The sequence below is a fragment of the Eulemur rufifrons genome, chromosome 7 (assembly GCF_041146395.1).
Source record: "Eulemur rufifrons isolate Redbay chromosome 7, OSU_ERuf_1, whole genome shotgun sequence".
NCBI lineage: Eukaryota > Metazoa > Chordata > Mammalia > Primates > Lemuridae > Eulemur > Eulemur rufifrons.
This window is the reverse complement of record NC_090989.1, coordinates 266,326,740-266,342,033: the sequence shown is the minus strand read 5'-3', so window position 1 is coordinate 266,342,033 and position 15,294 is coordinate 266,326,740. Positions and strand designations below refer to the sequence as shown.

Genomic DNA, 15,294 nt, shown 5'->3' with positions numbered 1-15,294 from the left:
GAGCTGCTTCTGTCTTTACTAAGTTTATCAATTATGTGTTGAACAGACCTGTCTTGTCTTTGTGGCTTCGGTGCCTTTGACAGCACTCAACGCATAGTATACAGTCAGTAAATAACTGTTCAACTTCTTTAGAAAATCTTTTGTCATCATGGGCTCAAAAGATTACCATAGAAGAGTATGCATGCTATTTATTTCAGGGAATATTTTTTTTTCTTTAGCAAATGAAGGTAATTAAGAGATAGGAGTTGATTAATACTTTGATAATGACTCTCACTCATCCTTTTCCAAATAGTAAACAAGGTGAATTTAATCATAATTTAAGGAGAAGAAAAATTACGTTATGGTTTTCTCTCTGGTGCCTGGGGACACTGAGGTTGGTAATTAGGGGAATAGCAGAGTATTAAGCTACATACTACATTTCCAGCTTCCAGCTGATTCATGAATGTAACTATATTTTAAAATTTCAACTGGCTCCTTTCTGGCAATAATCTTTACATCCTAACCTTTAATTCTGGGAATTTTAACTACTCTCTTTTCAGTGGAGAGGATGGAGCTAACTAAAAAGGAAAGAGTGATATGAGGGTTGCAGATTTAAGTTTTAGTATTTTGGTTGTTTTTAATATATCCTAACATAGGTTTGATTAAGTGAATATTCTACCTTTTTTGTTAGAAACATAGTAGGTTTTCTTTATTTATTTGAAGCTCTCCAAAGTTTAATTGGTGGACATTTGGAAGTAAAAAAAGAGGGCTCCTGACTTGATAAGACACGTAAGTCTAGTAGAGGATACACACACACTCCACAATGTAGCTAAGCTGTACTCTTAGCCCATATATAACAGGTCTACAAATAATAGCAAAAGTTTTGCAGAAGTTGCAGGGTTGGATTGGAGGGGCATGGAAAGAGGTCATGTAAAGGACTATTAGATGTTGATTTCATGGAATAGAATTCATGTAGTCTGAGAATGTAGTCTGCACAATTTTAAAATTCAGCAGTGTGGACAATGATGGTAATGACCTTAGATTGTCAAGCAAGATAGGCTGATTGTAAGTCACACCTATAATCCCATCTCTTTGGGAGGCTAAGGAAGAAGGGCTGCTTGAGGCCAGGAATTTGAAACCAGCTTGAGCAAAATAGTGAGTGCCCTGTCTCTTTTTTTTTTTTTTTTTTTGAGATGGAGTTTCACTCTGTTGCCTGAGCTAGTGTGCCGTGGCATCAGCCTAGCTCACAGCAATGTCAAACTCCCGGGCTCAAGCAGTCCTCCTGCCTCAGCCTCCCAAGTAGCTGGCACTACAAGCATGCGCCACCACACCAGGTTAATTTTTCTATTTTTAGTAGAGACGGGGTCTCACTCTTGCTCAGGCTGGTCTTGAACTCCAGAGCTTAAGTGATCCTCCTGCCTCAGCCTCCCAGAGTGCTGGGATTACAGGCATAAGCCACCACACCCAGCTGAGTACCCTGTCTCTACAAAAAAAATAAAAATTAGCCAAGTGTGGTGGTGCTCACCTGTAGTTCCAGCTACTTGGCAGGCTGAAGCAGAAGGATCGCTTGAGCCCAGGAGTTTGGGGCTACAGTGAGTTATGATTGTGCCACTGCACTTAAGCCTGGGTGACGTAGCAAGATCATGTCTCTTAAAAAAAAAATAGGCTGAAAATAAAATATATTGCAATTTATATATTGAAATTTAATTACATGATATGTGGTAAAGTGGCCAGACTATTATAAAGAATTTTGGGCCAGGCGCGGTGGCTCACGCCTGTAATCCTAGCACTCTGGGAGGCCGAGGTGGGCGGATCATTTGAGCTCAGGAGTTCGAGACCAGCCTGAGCAAGAGCAAGACCCCATCTCTACTAAAAATAGAAAGAAATTATATGGACAGCTAAAAATATATATAGAAAAAATTAGCTGGGCATGGTGGTGCATGCCTGTAGTCCCAGCTTCTTGGGAGGCTGAGACAGGAGGATCGCTTGAGCTCAGGAGTTTGAGGTTGCTGTGAGCTAGGCGGACGCCACGGCACTCACTCTAGCCTGGGCAACAGAGTGAGACTCTGTCTCAAAAAAAAAAAAAAAGAATTTTGAGCTTAAAAAACCAATAAATTAAAGAATTAGTTCATTTTACATAAACTAGAGATTTTTACCTTAGTTAATTTTAAAGCTGAGAATACAAATAAATAGTGGGAAACTGTGCTGTTTTAGGTATAGTGTCAATATTCTGATATTATTGAGCTTTCAGTAGTTCCGTAGTGTCAGAGAAGTAGAGAGCTCTGAAAATTTCTGCTATGAAAGAATATTGAATTCTATAAATCTGTTTTGTTCATAATTATGTTTAATAGCATTTTATAAAATATTTTTCCCATGTAGAATGTTATCTAGCACTACATAACATGCATGTTTTGACTTCTGCTGAAGGACTTTTAAAAAATGTATATCTGATTTTATGGTATAAGTCAATATGAAAATTATATCCACTTGATAGAAAGGTGCTAGAATATATCCATTTCAAAAAACAGAGGGTGCTTGTGGTTGATAGACCCTCTGAAAAAAGCCTAATAGCTTTAAGAGCAATGAGTTCAGCTTCTCTGCAGAGTACAGTGTGAATAATAGAATACTGTTATAATAATGTCAACAAGTGAGGAACTTTGCTTCCAGACAGACTCTGTAGGGCAGAAAACTGACCTTCGATATTTTTATGTTAGCCTTGACACATTTTCTTTCTATATTTTTTATTTTGTCTTCATTCATTTGCTTAAATTATATCAAGTGTTACAATTCTTCAGATAACCAGAATATGAAATACTTTTGATATTTTTTAAAAGGTCTGTCAGTTCCAGCTGTTCCTGGAGCTCTTGGTCCTCTCACAATCACCTCCTCTGCTGTCACTGGAAGGATGGCCATTCCTGGGGCTAGTGGTATACCAGGAAATTCTGTTCTACTTGTCACCAATCTCAATCCTGACGTGAGTTGAAAAGTACTGTTTGTAAATAGCTTTTTTGGGGGGAGTTATGGTAGCTTCTGATCTAGGGTGTATTCAAATTAAAATGCTTGAGTTTGTTTTAAGGATTTTTATTAAAATTCATCACTGGTATATATAGAAGAAGTATATAAAACCATGCTTTAAACAAAAATCAACTTTTATGACATAAATGAACTGATTTTAAATTTTTACTTAAATTATTTAGTCACTTATATTTTGTGTTATTCTTTTCACACAGCTTATTACACCACATGGGCTTTTTATCCTATTTGGTAAGTTCATTTTTGGTGTTTTTAATATTGTCTGTAGATACGAATTGAGCACATTTCATTTATTTAGTAATATTTAGGGATTACCTTTATGTGCCAAATAGTGTGTTTGACACTGAGAATAGAGCAATGAATAAGACTTAGTAAGGTATTATAATACAATAATGTTTTAGAATAGGAGAAATAAAGGTTGTAAAGGGAGTGTAAACCAGGGACACCAATCTAGCTGAGGGACTCATAGAAATGACGGATAAGCTGACCTGTGACAAAGGAGTAAGAGTCAGCTAGGCAGAAAGGGAGGGCAAATGTCTTTTCACAGTTACTGGCAGAGAGAGAGAGAGAGAGATCCTGGTACACGGAAGTAAAGGAAGCCCAACAGAGAGTATAAGAGAAGGACATGGTGAAGCTGGACAGATGCATGAGGAGTAAGGTCATGAAGAGCCTCGTAAGCCATATTAAGGAGCTTGGTTTTAATCTAGGAACAATGGGAAGCCATTGAATAGTTATAAGGCAAGAGAGTGGCATAATGAGATTTTTTAAAATCATATCCAAACTTTCTAAGGGTATTCCCCTCTTAGTTAAAAAATAAAATTAGCATGCATTCCTAATTTATACATAATTATTTATAAATTACATACATCTTTTACTATACTTTTATATATGGCATACTACGTACACAAGCATAGAAATAGAGTAGTGAAATAAGCAGTATTTAATATTTTAAAGATTTTCATTAATGACAGTTTTTATTTTTGCATAAGAGCTATTAATATTTAGTGAGAAATATGATTTAATGTGCTTTATTATGTTTTTAAAAGTCTCCGTTTTTCATTTTGACTCGGTATTCCAAGGGCTGATTATTTCAGGTCTTGATCTTAATTGTCATAACAGAAAAATATGGATCATAAAGATATTCGATCTAAATGAAAGTGTTTCATTACTGCTTTACTTAATTAATTATTTTATTAATTTCTTCATCAAATCCACTATTTTTTATTGTTCTTTATCTTAAAAAGTTCCATTATTCCTGGTAAGTTAGTGGATCTTGAAAACTATATTTGAATATGCTTAACAAATGGGGTTAAAACTCACTGGTACTCTTCATTTGTAAGATTTTTTTTATAAGATAGAAACTTGTTTCCAAATTATTTGAGTGGTAATAGGTTTTCTTAAATAGCATTTTTGAAGTTTAATGTACAACCATACAATTTACCTGCCTTAGGTATACAACTCAATGATTTTTAATAAATTTACACAGTTTTGCAGTCCATGGTCCAATTTTAGAAAATTTCTGTCACTCCAAAGAAATCCCTCATGTTCATTTGCAGTCACTATAAAAGTTTTTTTTTCTTTTAATTTTTAAATTATAATTTAGCTCTGTTGCCCAGACTAGAGTGCAGTGGCCCAGTATAGCTCACTGTAACCTTGAACTCCTGAACTCAAGCCATTCTCCACTTTCCCAGATAGCTAGGACTATAGGTGCACCGCCATGCCTGGCTGATTTTTTATTTTTTAATTTTTTTTGTAGAGACAGAATCTTGCTATATTGCTCAGGCTGGTCTCAAACTCCGGGGCTGAAGTGATCCTCCCACCTTGGCCTCCCAAAGTGCTGGGATTATAGGCATAAGCCACTGTGCTTGACCAAAAGTTTTTGTTACTGATGCACTTATGTAATTTTCAGTACTAAAATCATGTGTAAATAAGACATTTTTCATATGATTTTCTAGCCAATGCATGGTTTTTTGTTTAAATTTTTAAAACTGCCATTCATCTCTAGGTTCATTTGCCCTTAGGTGTCTTGCCCACAAGATAACTGGCATTCCTTTGTGTGCCTTGAAGATTTTCATAGTCATTCTGTCATTGCATTACAAAGTATGGTAATGATGCAGCTATTGAAAGACCTTATTTTTATAATATTAATGATACTCTGTAGCACATAAACTGCAATATATTATAATATACTGAATGAAAAAAATAAGAGACTACCATTCACATTGTAGAATCTCCTGCCTATAATTTTATCTATATGTTAAAAATTCATAAAATGTAGTTTTTTCATATTGGTTTACATAAACAGATCAGTACAAATAAGAGTTCAATTATTTTCTTCCCACACCCCAGTGAATCATTTTGCCTGTCCTCTGGGATGATGTGGGACCCACTTTGGGGAACAGTAGTATAGAAAAATTGAGTATAATGAGATTAGTTGGGATCAATTAAGTTGTGATAGTTCTGGTGTGAAATGGTGATGATAGCTTTGATGGTAGTGAGGACAGGGAGAAGTCGACAAACCTGAGAGTACTTAAGCCGTAGAAATCAATAGGCACTGGTGATTGAGTGGGTGGGTATAAGGGTTTAAGGAAAGGAAAAAGTCAAAAGATGACTCCCAGGTGTCTGACTGGAGTAACTATTATTTGTCCACAGAGTTAGTGAACACTGGAAGCACACAAAGGAAAGGAGGGATGAATCAAGAGTTTGGGACATACTAACTTTAAAGCGTTTATGGGGATGTCTGAGTGAAAAGGGGTGAATGGATGAATAGATCTGGAGCTTGGAAGAGAGAAAAATCTGAGAGTCTATGTATAAAATTGCCAAGTGAGAGTATACAGTATGAAAAAAGAAGCCTTCTTTAAATATATTAGTAAAATTAATTAAACTACACAATCAGGCATTAAAAATAGCGTTTTGTTTTGTTTTACTTAGGAGTGTATGGTGATGTTCATCGAGTGAAGATTATGTTTAATAAGAAAGAAAATGCCTTGGTTCAGATGGCAGATGCAAATCAGGCTCAACTAGGTACTAATGATTAATAATAATGATAACCTGCCCCTTCTGTATGTGAATTTTCCCTCAAAATAAACATGTAGCTAATAGAAACATAATTTTACAAGACTACCTCCTTGAGGTAACTTTTCATTATTATTTGCACCTGCTTGTATTTTAAGATTAAAAACTGTTCATTACTCTTTAAGTCTGTAGTTCATGTATCTACCTGAACATATTGTTGATAGTTAGAACTTTGACTCTAGGATTTTTCCATTAAGTTTAAACTAATAAACATGACTTGTTTTGTTTCATTTTGTTTGTTTCTTTTTCTTCCAAATTAAGTTTTCTAGAACTGTTGAGTGGCTTAAAAATCTGGCCAGAGCTTGTAATGATGGTGCAAGAAAGTGTCATTCCATGGCCTCACTGTTATATGGGGTATTAAAATACTACTACTCAGATTTCTTACAAAAATGCTTTCTTTGAAATAAAACTAATGTATTCAACAACCATTTTATGGGCACTTACTATATTCCAGGCACTCTGGAACTTCATAAGTCTCTGCTCAGAAAATAGTTATTTTTTATTTGGTTGGTTGGTTATTGGTTGTTTTTTTTTAATCACTGCCATTATAGTAAAATGAAGTCATTTAGTATGTTTCTCTAAGAGTTTTTGGATTTTGAAACCCTTCTAACTCTCAAACTGACAATACATTTTTAAGTGACTAAATAAAAATAATTTATGATCATTTAGACAGATATTTCTGAGAATCTTTCTTAATACTCAAAATTTCCTTCTTTTCTTCCCATACACTAGCAATGAACCATCTAAGTGGTCAGAGACTTTATGGAAAAGTGCTTCGTGCTACACTGTCTAAACATCAAGCAGTGCAGCTTCCTCGAGAGGGACAAGAAGACCAAGGTCTGACTAAGGATTTCAGCAACAGTCCTTTGCATCGCTTTAAAAAGCCTGGCTCTAAAAACTTCCAGAATATCTTTCCACCATCAGCCACTTTGCATCTTTCCAACATTCCGTATGTACCAAATGAGTTATTATTTATTGAGATAATCTTTTTTTGCTTTGTATTTTTCCTGTATAATTGTGGAATAGATGACTAATAATATACAGTATGTGATTTGGGAGAGGAAAAACTGAGATTATTCCAACTTAGTAGTTGTACTGGTCAACAATTTCTTGTAAGATAAATTTGTTATCATGCCTTTAGAAGGTTATAATTCTGATCATGTACTCTAAAATTGAAAGATATTGGTGTTTTAAAATTTTCTTTCCAAATAGAGAATTAGGAACTGTAGTTACCTTTCAATTATAAAAGGTCATAAAAATAAGTGTATGCAGAAGTATTGATACATATTTGTCCATCCCTTAGAAGTGATGACTGTTATGTAATCAATATGGCAAAATCTTTTTTTTTTTTTTTCTTTTGAGACAGTCTCGCTCTGTTGCCCGGGCTAGAGTGCCATGGCGTCAGCCTAGCTCACAGTAACCTCAATCTCCTGGACTCAAGCGATCCTCCCACCTCACCCTCCCAAGTAGCTGGAACTACAGGCACATACCACCATACCTTTTTCTATTTTAAGTGAAGACGGGGCCTCACTCTTGGCTCAGGCTGGTCTCGAACTCCTGAGCTTAAATGATCCTCCTGCCTCAGCCTCCCAGAGTGCTAGGATTACAGGCGTGAGCCACCTTGCCTGCCTGCAAAATCAAATAATTTATGTATCTAAGAATTTGGTAAAAATAAATTTTGTACTTTTTATCTACAAGCTGCAGAGCCCTATATATGTTAAATACTTAAAAGCTAAGTTATTTTCCTGTGACCACTAACAGGTCTCTTTATTAACCAGTGTTGCATTGGATATGTTCCTTAAGTTATCTTCTTTTTTTTTTTTTTTTGAGACAGAGTCTCACTCTGTTGCCTGGGCTAGAGTGCTGTGGCATCAGCCTAGCTCACAGCAACCTCAAACTCCTGGGCTTAAGCAGTCCTTCTGTCTCAGTCTCCCTAGTAGCTGGGACTACAGGCATATGCCACCATGCCCGGCTAATTTTTTTCTATATATACTTTTAGTTGTCCAGGTAATTTCTTTCTATTATTTTAGTAGAGATGGGGCCTCACTCTTGGCTCAGGCTGGTCTCGAACTCCTGAGCTTAAATGATCCTCCCGCCTCAGCCTCCCAGAGTGCTAGGATTACAGGCATGAGCCACCACGCCTGGCCTTAAGTTATCTTCTAACCCAGGGATTGACAAACTATAGCCTATAGCTGCTTTTGTGTGGCCCATGTGCTAAAAAAGAACGATTTTTACTTTTTAAAATGGAAGAAAAATATTTTGTGATTTAAGAAAATTATTTAAAATTTCACCTTTCATAAATAAAATTCTTATAGAAGCTACACTCATTCATTTAGATATTGCTTGTGTCTGCTTCTTAGCTACAACAGCAAAGCTGAAGAGTTGTGGCAGAGACTATGGCTCAGAGAGCCTAAGCTATTTACTATCTGACCCTTCGCAGAAAATATCTGACAATCCCTGTTCTAATTCTTGAAGTCCTTGATCTACAAAAATGGCAATTTTGAATAATTTAAGCCAATACATGTAAGGGTAAGCTTTGGAAAAGAGAGATAAAAGCTGTGGGGGGTAGGGTGTGTTTAAAAATGTAAAGACTGAAAGGAGAGAAAGGTAAAGTTCAGGAACATTATTGAAAATGAGAATAGGAGCTGAATATGAATAGAAAAAATTACTCCTAGTAAGTTGAATGCCAAGCCTCCCTGCAGGTCTCCAGTTAGGCTACATGGAGAAACCTTGAATCTGAATTTGGCAGTGCATCAAACCTCATGCCAGCTAGGAAATAGCAAGAGTCACTTAAAAAATGTAGGCCAGATGTAGTGGCTCATGCCTGTAATCCGAGCACTTTGGGAGGCCTAAGCAGGAGGATGACTTGAGGCCAGGAGTTCAAGGCTAGCCTGGGCAATAGCGAGACCCTGTTTCTACAAAAAATGGGAAAATTAGCCAGGCATGGTGATGTATGCCTATAGTCCCAGCTACTGGGGAGGCTGAGGCAGGAGGATCACTTGAGCCCAGGAATTCCAGGTTACAGTGAGCTATGATTGGGTCATTGCACTCCAGCCTAGGTGACAGTGTGAGACCTTGTCTCAAAAGAAACAAAAAAGAAAAAATGTAGATTACATAGATCTAGAAATTTAGCAACTCATCACTATGGAATAGGGTATGTGGGAAACAATTAGATATTGAGGCAGGCCCCTGTTATAGTTAGCTTCTTAAGTAAATACAGCACTCAGGAGCTGGTCGCCAGTTGCTCCAACCTACATAGGATGTATAGGAAAAAGAAGAAAGGACATTAATATTTTTGAACTATCTTCCAAGTTCTAGGCATTATGCTGGTGCTTTATACATGTTGCCCAACTTAATTTCCATAACCTTTTTTTTTTTAATTGTGATAAATTATACATAATTTACCATTTTAACCATTTTTAAGTGTGCAATGCAGTGTACATTCACATTAAGTATGTTCACATTATTGTGCAACCATTACCTTTCTCCATCTGCCTAATGTTTTCGTCATGCCAGACTGAAACTCTGTACCCATTAAGCAATTAATTCCCCATTTCCCCTAACTCCCAGCTCCTGGTAACCACTATTCCATGTTCTTTGTCAGTTTATCCATAATAGCTTTTGAAGTAAGGTCATTATTTTCATTTTACCAATGTAATTGAGAGTCAGGTTAAATAATTTACTCAAAGTAATATACCAAGCCAGTGAGGAATAGAATGTGAACTTGTATCTGTCTCCCTACAGAGCCAATGATTGCCCTACTATACCATTACTCATCCTTGCTAGCAGTCATGAGAAGATGAATCTACTTGTAGGTAGTTGACTCTCATGTGATAGACCACTATGTTAATTATCTACCACTGCATTTACAGATCACCCCAAAATTTAACAGGTTAACTCAGTAGTAAATGTTTATTATCTCATACTGTTTCTGTGAGTCAGGAATCTAGAAGCGGCTTAGCTGGGGTGGGTAGTTTTGACTGAGAATCTCATAAGGTTACAGTCAAGATGCTAGACAAGGATGTTGTCTTCTGAAGGCTCTAACTGGAGCTAGAGAATCCACTTCCAAAGTGGGTCAGTCATGCACCTGTCTGTTGACAGAAGGTCTCAGTTCCTCGCCATGAGGACTTCTCCATAGTGTCCTCATGAAATGGGAACTGGCTTCTTCCAAAGCTAATGATTCAGGAGAAGACATAGAAACTATAATCTCTCTCAGCTTCAGAAGTCACATGTTGTCATTTCTACAATATCCTAAGTGTTACAGAGAATGTCTCTATTTAGTATGGGAGGAGAATACCCAAGGATGTGACTATTAGGAGGCAGCCGTAATTGGGGACCATTTTAGAGCCTGGCTACTACATAACCCACATTCAGAATCACCCTGAAAGCAGTTGAAAATGTATTATAGAACTCTGGACTACAGCAGATAAATCAGAGCTAGGAAAGTACTTTAAAAGTACTAGAGTTAATTACTGAAGCCAGTGGTATGACTGATAATCACTTTGAAAGAATAAATATAGAAAGATTTTCTTGCCTTTTATATACCTGCCTGTGTCTTCTGCAGATATTGAGACACAATTCCATTGCTTTGAGGACATATATGTGTCAGTTTTGGACATCGTTCAGGGCATTTGCAAATCATGTCTTTGTTATATGGCTTATAATTCTGTCTGAAATAAAAAATATTCTAGAGATTTGATTGCAGGAGTTAATCTTTGTTTCATTTGAGGATTGGGGTTCAGGTAGCTGACTCTCTGTGATGTTTCCACAGCCCTTCTGTTACAGTGGATGATCTGAAGAACCTTTTCATAGATGCTGGATGTTCAGTGAAGGCTTTTAAATTCTTTCAGTAAGTCCTTGCTTTCGGGAAATACTTTAACATTATTTAATATGGTATGCAGATTTTTAAGATAGTTCAGTAAAGTCTTTTGGTGGGGGAAGGAGTTTGGAAGCAAAATTAATTTGAAATATTTTTTTTTCCTTATTCCATTTTCAGGAAAGATCGCAAAATGGCACTCATTCAATTGGGATCTGTGGAAGAAGCAATCCAGGCCCTCATTGAGCTTCATAACCATGATCTTGGAGAAAATCACCACCTCAGAGTTTCTTTCTCAAAATCTACAATCTGACTTTTCTGTGAAATTTTCTCCTAAAACTGGACCATAATTGCAGTAAAACCTTCAGACATAGACTGAAGCAGCTCAAGACCAATTCTGCCTCTTTCACAAAAATAACTTTCTGAATTTGATATTCAAGTATATTTAAAAAAAAAAAAAACAAAGGATGTTCTTTTTTTCTATTTTGCCCCCTGCAAGTATGTGAGCAAGGGTTTGTTTTTTCTTTGTACCATGGTCTCTATGAAAATAACCTTCAGGAAAAAAAAAAATCAGGAAAAAATATTTTTCAATAATTTAATTCCCCATATTAAATTAGATTTCAAGAGAATGAACTTTCTTTTAGTTTGGGTCCAGATCAGCCTTATACAACATTTCTAAACTCCCTTTGTACTTTGAAAAATTTGAACATACGGACTTTTAAAATTATTCAATGTAAGTAATTAAATCACAACAAAGTTTTTAACCTTATGATTCAGAAGTTTGACCCCTGTAGGAAATTATGTTCACTTATAAATTATTTGCCATTTAAGTTGTATTGGAAGCAGATTTACAAACCTACGTGTTTTCTTGCAATGATTATTTTTTTCACTGTAAGGCACTGCTTTGAATAATGCCTATCTTTAACTTTTCAAGACTATTTGGGAAAATGAAGTGGTCTCAACCGTCCCCAGGGAAATTAAGTGGAATCCAACTAGAATCTATTAAGATGTCAGAATAATTTATAATTATATTAGGGAAAATCGTGTTTTAAATTTCAAAATAACAATTATTTGTCAAGTAATATGATCTTGGAAAATTTTAAAAGAAAAATAATCCTACATATAAACTACTTTTTTATAATTGTTTTCAGAAAAAAAGTTTACAGTCTTAAGGAAAATATTCAGGTCTATCATATGGTTTGACAGATTTTTTAAAAGTTATTTTTGGTAAGGTCTTCTTTTAGAAAAAAAATTAATCTCAAGGGTTTTTTGTACCACTATAATCTCTAATACTTATTCAGAATTACTGTGTATTTACTTAATTTCTTATTATGTGCCTTATTATGTGCTTAATATACAATAGGTTAGAGTTTTATCTAAATATCTCGAAAGCTATATTGTGGGCTTGGTGAGCATTTTTTTTCTTTCCCTGTTTTGGTAAATATTTAAAAATGTTTTTCATTGCAATTTTAAGTGGTTTTCAATAAGTAATAGTTTATATTCAAATTTTTGGTGCTTTGGTGCAGAGACGGGGTGGGGAAGGGTGAATGGTTTGGGGAATAACTCAGTGCACACCTGTAGGCCTCTTTACATTGTGACTGATAGCAGTTATTGCCAGTAATTGCTTACCACTTTGGGGCTATAGAATGCAATCTCGGTTTTGTCTTTATCGCCCATCAGAATTTATCTCAGGATTACTTGGTTTTTCTCAGTACTCAAGTGAGAACTTGCTTTTCTTTGTTAATGTAACTTCATAACTGAGTGTTCGCATATTTGGAGTATGAGAAGGTGGGTTATTTTTTATATTCTGCCCCTCTCTCTCTTTTTGGTTGAATGTATGAATACATTTTAATGTTGTTTCAGTGATTGTAAAATGTAAACTTTGCTTTTGTTAATTATACCTTCAGTGCTTGAGCAAATTTTTTAAAGCAGAATTTGTCAAAAGGGTCATTTTTGTCCACCCCTTTTATACATTGCAGATTCTCAAAGTGACTCATCTCAATTTTTAAAAGAAAGTCTTGCCAGGTGTCTTGGCATGTGCCTGTGGCCCTCAGCTACTCAGGAGGCTGAGGCAGGAGGATTGCTTGAGCCCAGGAGTTTGAGGCTGTAGTGTGAGCACACCCATAAATAGTCACTGCATTCCATCCTGGGCAACATAGATGCTGTCTCTTAAAAAAAAAAAAAAAAAAAAGAAAAGAAAAAGGAATATCTTGGTCTCTTTTTTATATTCCAGCCATTAATTTGAACATAGGGAGGTTGTTACAAAAGAAATTTTACAAAAAATAGAGACTGCAAGAGGTATTAAAAAGCAGAATTCACTCAACACCGAGCAACACATAGTTGGTAGAATAGGAAGTAGGATACTAAGTTAAAACCTTTCAAATGAATCTGTTTAGTATTGGTTGAATAAGTAGCTGTAATCATGTATGTAATTGTAGGTTTTTGTTCGTTTGTTTTTACTTATGAAGTATATTTTTATCTAGACACTGGGGGGAGGAGAAAAAAAATTTCTTGAGAAAACTCCCAAAATTTGCTCTTTTTTCTTCCACATGGGCACTGTAATTTTCAGTGACATGTTAAATTGGATTATTTCATTTGCTTTGAGTTAGGAATTACTGTGTAATTTATTCTTGATTCGTATAACATTCAGTATAAGTATAGCAAAAGTTACTAATAGCAGAAGGGAGATCATAATGGTGTTGAATGTAATTTTGAAGTAGGGAATGGCCTTTAAATCTGAGAGAGAGAACATTTGAATCCTTTTCAGGGATTTGTGTAGGGGTGTGTGTGTGTTTGTGCGTGTGTGTGTAGAGATAAGTGTTTATACATACATACACTCTTCTGAAGTTGTATATACATGTGCACATTACATACATTTTAATTTATTGACAGAAAATTAACCAAACTAAGATTTGGAAAAATGAGATGTTTTTGTTTTAAAATAGCATGTTGAAACCATCAGTTTGTGTTTAAAATTAGCTGTAACACATGGGTGTTGTCCATATCGAGCTATTTGCTGTTTGAATTATAGAGATCTACAGTATTTGTGTTGGCATAGTGTTTGTAAAAAGATTTTAAAATATCAGGGTGGTGGAAAAACTAGATCTGCGTATTTTTGTTTTGGCATGCATTTATTCAGTATCTTCTAAGCAGTTTATTTTTGTTGTTGATCTATCATAGTATCCTATTTTTAAGTTTATTTACTTTATTTTAAAGAGTATTGTCTTACCACTTTCAAGTTGTCTTAACTTTTACACAAAGTATATATATTCAGGACTTCAAAAAATAGCAGTACATATTTAATAGTAGCAAACAATCTATGCCAAAATATTTTACATTGAGATCTGAATAACTTGCATAGAAGTAAAATGTGTTTTGTGTAAGATACAAATAGAAAAATGACCCAGTAGCTCTTATAAAATGCCATAAATTCTTTAAGACTAAATATTTTAATCAGTTATTTAAAGTAATGTTTCTGATTGACTGTTGGAAGTGCAGGACTTACAATTTATTTAAAGACACAATTTCTGCCTGCCTAATTCACTATGGGAGCAAGGCCTTCTTTGGCTCCACCTACTATGACTGTCACAGATTCTACTTTAGTTTTTAAGTAGCTCTTATGAATGTCTCTGTTCAGCAATGTTTATATATCGAGTATATCATCATGCATTTTCTCTTCTGTTCCCACTAAATATTTTTAGACACAAAAAAGACAAACTCAAAAGTACATGTCTTTTCCCCCCAGTGAGTCACTTAAAAACCTAAGTTTGCCAACTGTCACCTATCTCTTAGAAAACCTAATGTGTACTGCTATTTTTAAAACCAAAAAGAGACAGCATGACTACGCGTAGAGCATTTTTCTTAGTCTTTCCTTTGTCTTCATCTGTTGTTAAACAAGAACAAAACTGCCAGACTTAAAATATTCTATTATTGTGCTAAAAGAAATACAACTTAGATTGCACAATATTTAAAAACATAACTCAGCTGTCTTTTAAAAGAGTTTTATTGTTATCTACAAGACTATTTGCAGTCTTTTTTCAGAGCAAATTCTAACAGTTGTATATGGTTTAAAAAATAGAAAATTATTAAAATCTTAGTTTGGGGGGTTTTATAGAGGGAGAAAAAACAGGACCAAAGTTTATGTGCCTTCTTCAAGTAGTCTTAATCTTTTCTTCCTATTTGAGACTAAGGTAGTATCAGTATTCTGGTTTTCAGGAAATATGTACTATACAGTTTTAAAAGAATGTTGTCCCATAAACTATTTATACAAGCAAAGAAATGTAACTGTAAAAATGAAGTCTCAGTTACACTTTTGCCTTTATCACATAATATTCATTATAGAGCATCGTGCAGGTCCAAGAACAGAGCTGCTCTAAATCTGTGTGGTAGTT

The 15,294-nt window shown here is 35.2% G+C and overlaps 1 protein-coding gene across 2 annotated transcripts in view; it reads left to right on the top strand.

Moving 5' to 3' along the window:
• PTBP3 (polypyrimidine tract binding protein 3) overlaps window positions 1-11,355 on the top strand; it is an 89,709-nt gene extending 78,354 nt beyond the window's left edge. For both annotated transcript variants that reach the window (XM_069474557.1, XM_069474558.1), the window contains 6 exons: window positions 2,814-2,953; window positions 3,210-3,243; window positions 5,944-6,036; window positions 6,820-7,036; window positions 10,859-10,936; window positions 11,084-11,355. In XM_069474557.1, the coding sequence (XP_069330658.1) occupies window positions 2,814-2,953; window positions 3,210-3,243; window positions 5,944-6,036; window positions 6,820-7,036; window positions 10,859-10,936; window positions 11,084-11,216 (695 nt within the window). In that variant the 3' untranslated portion in view covers window positions 11,217-11,355. The remainder of the gene's footprint in view (window positions 1-2,813; window positions 2,954-3,209; window positions 3,244-5,943; window positions 6,037-6,819; window positions 7,037-10,858; window positions 10,937-11,083) is intronic.
• The last annotated feature ends 3,939 nt before the right edge of the window (window positions 11,356-15,294 follow it).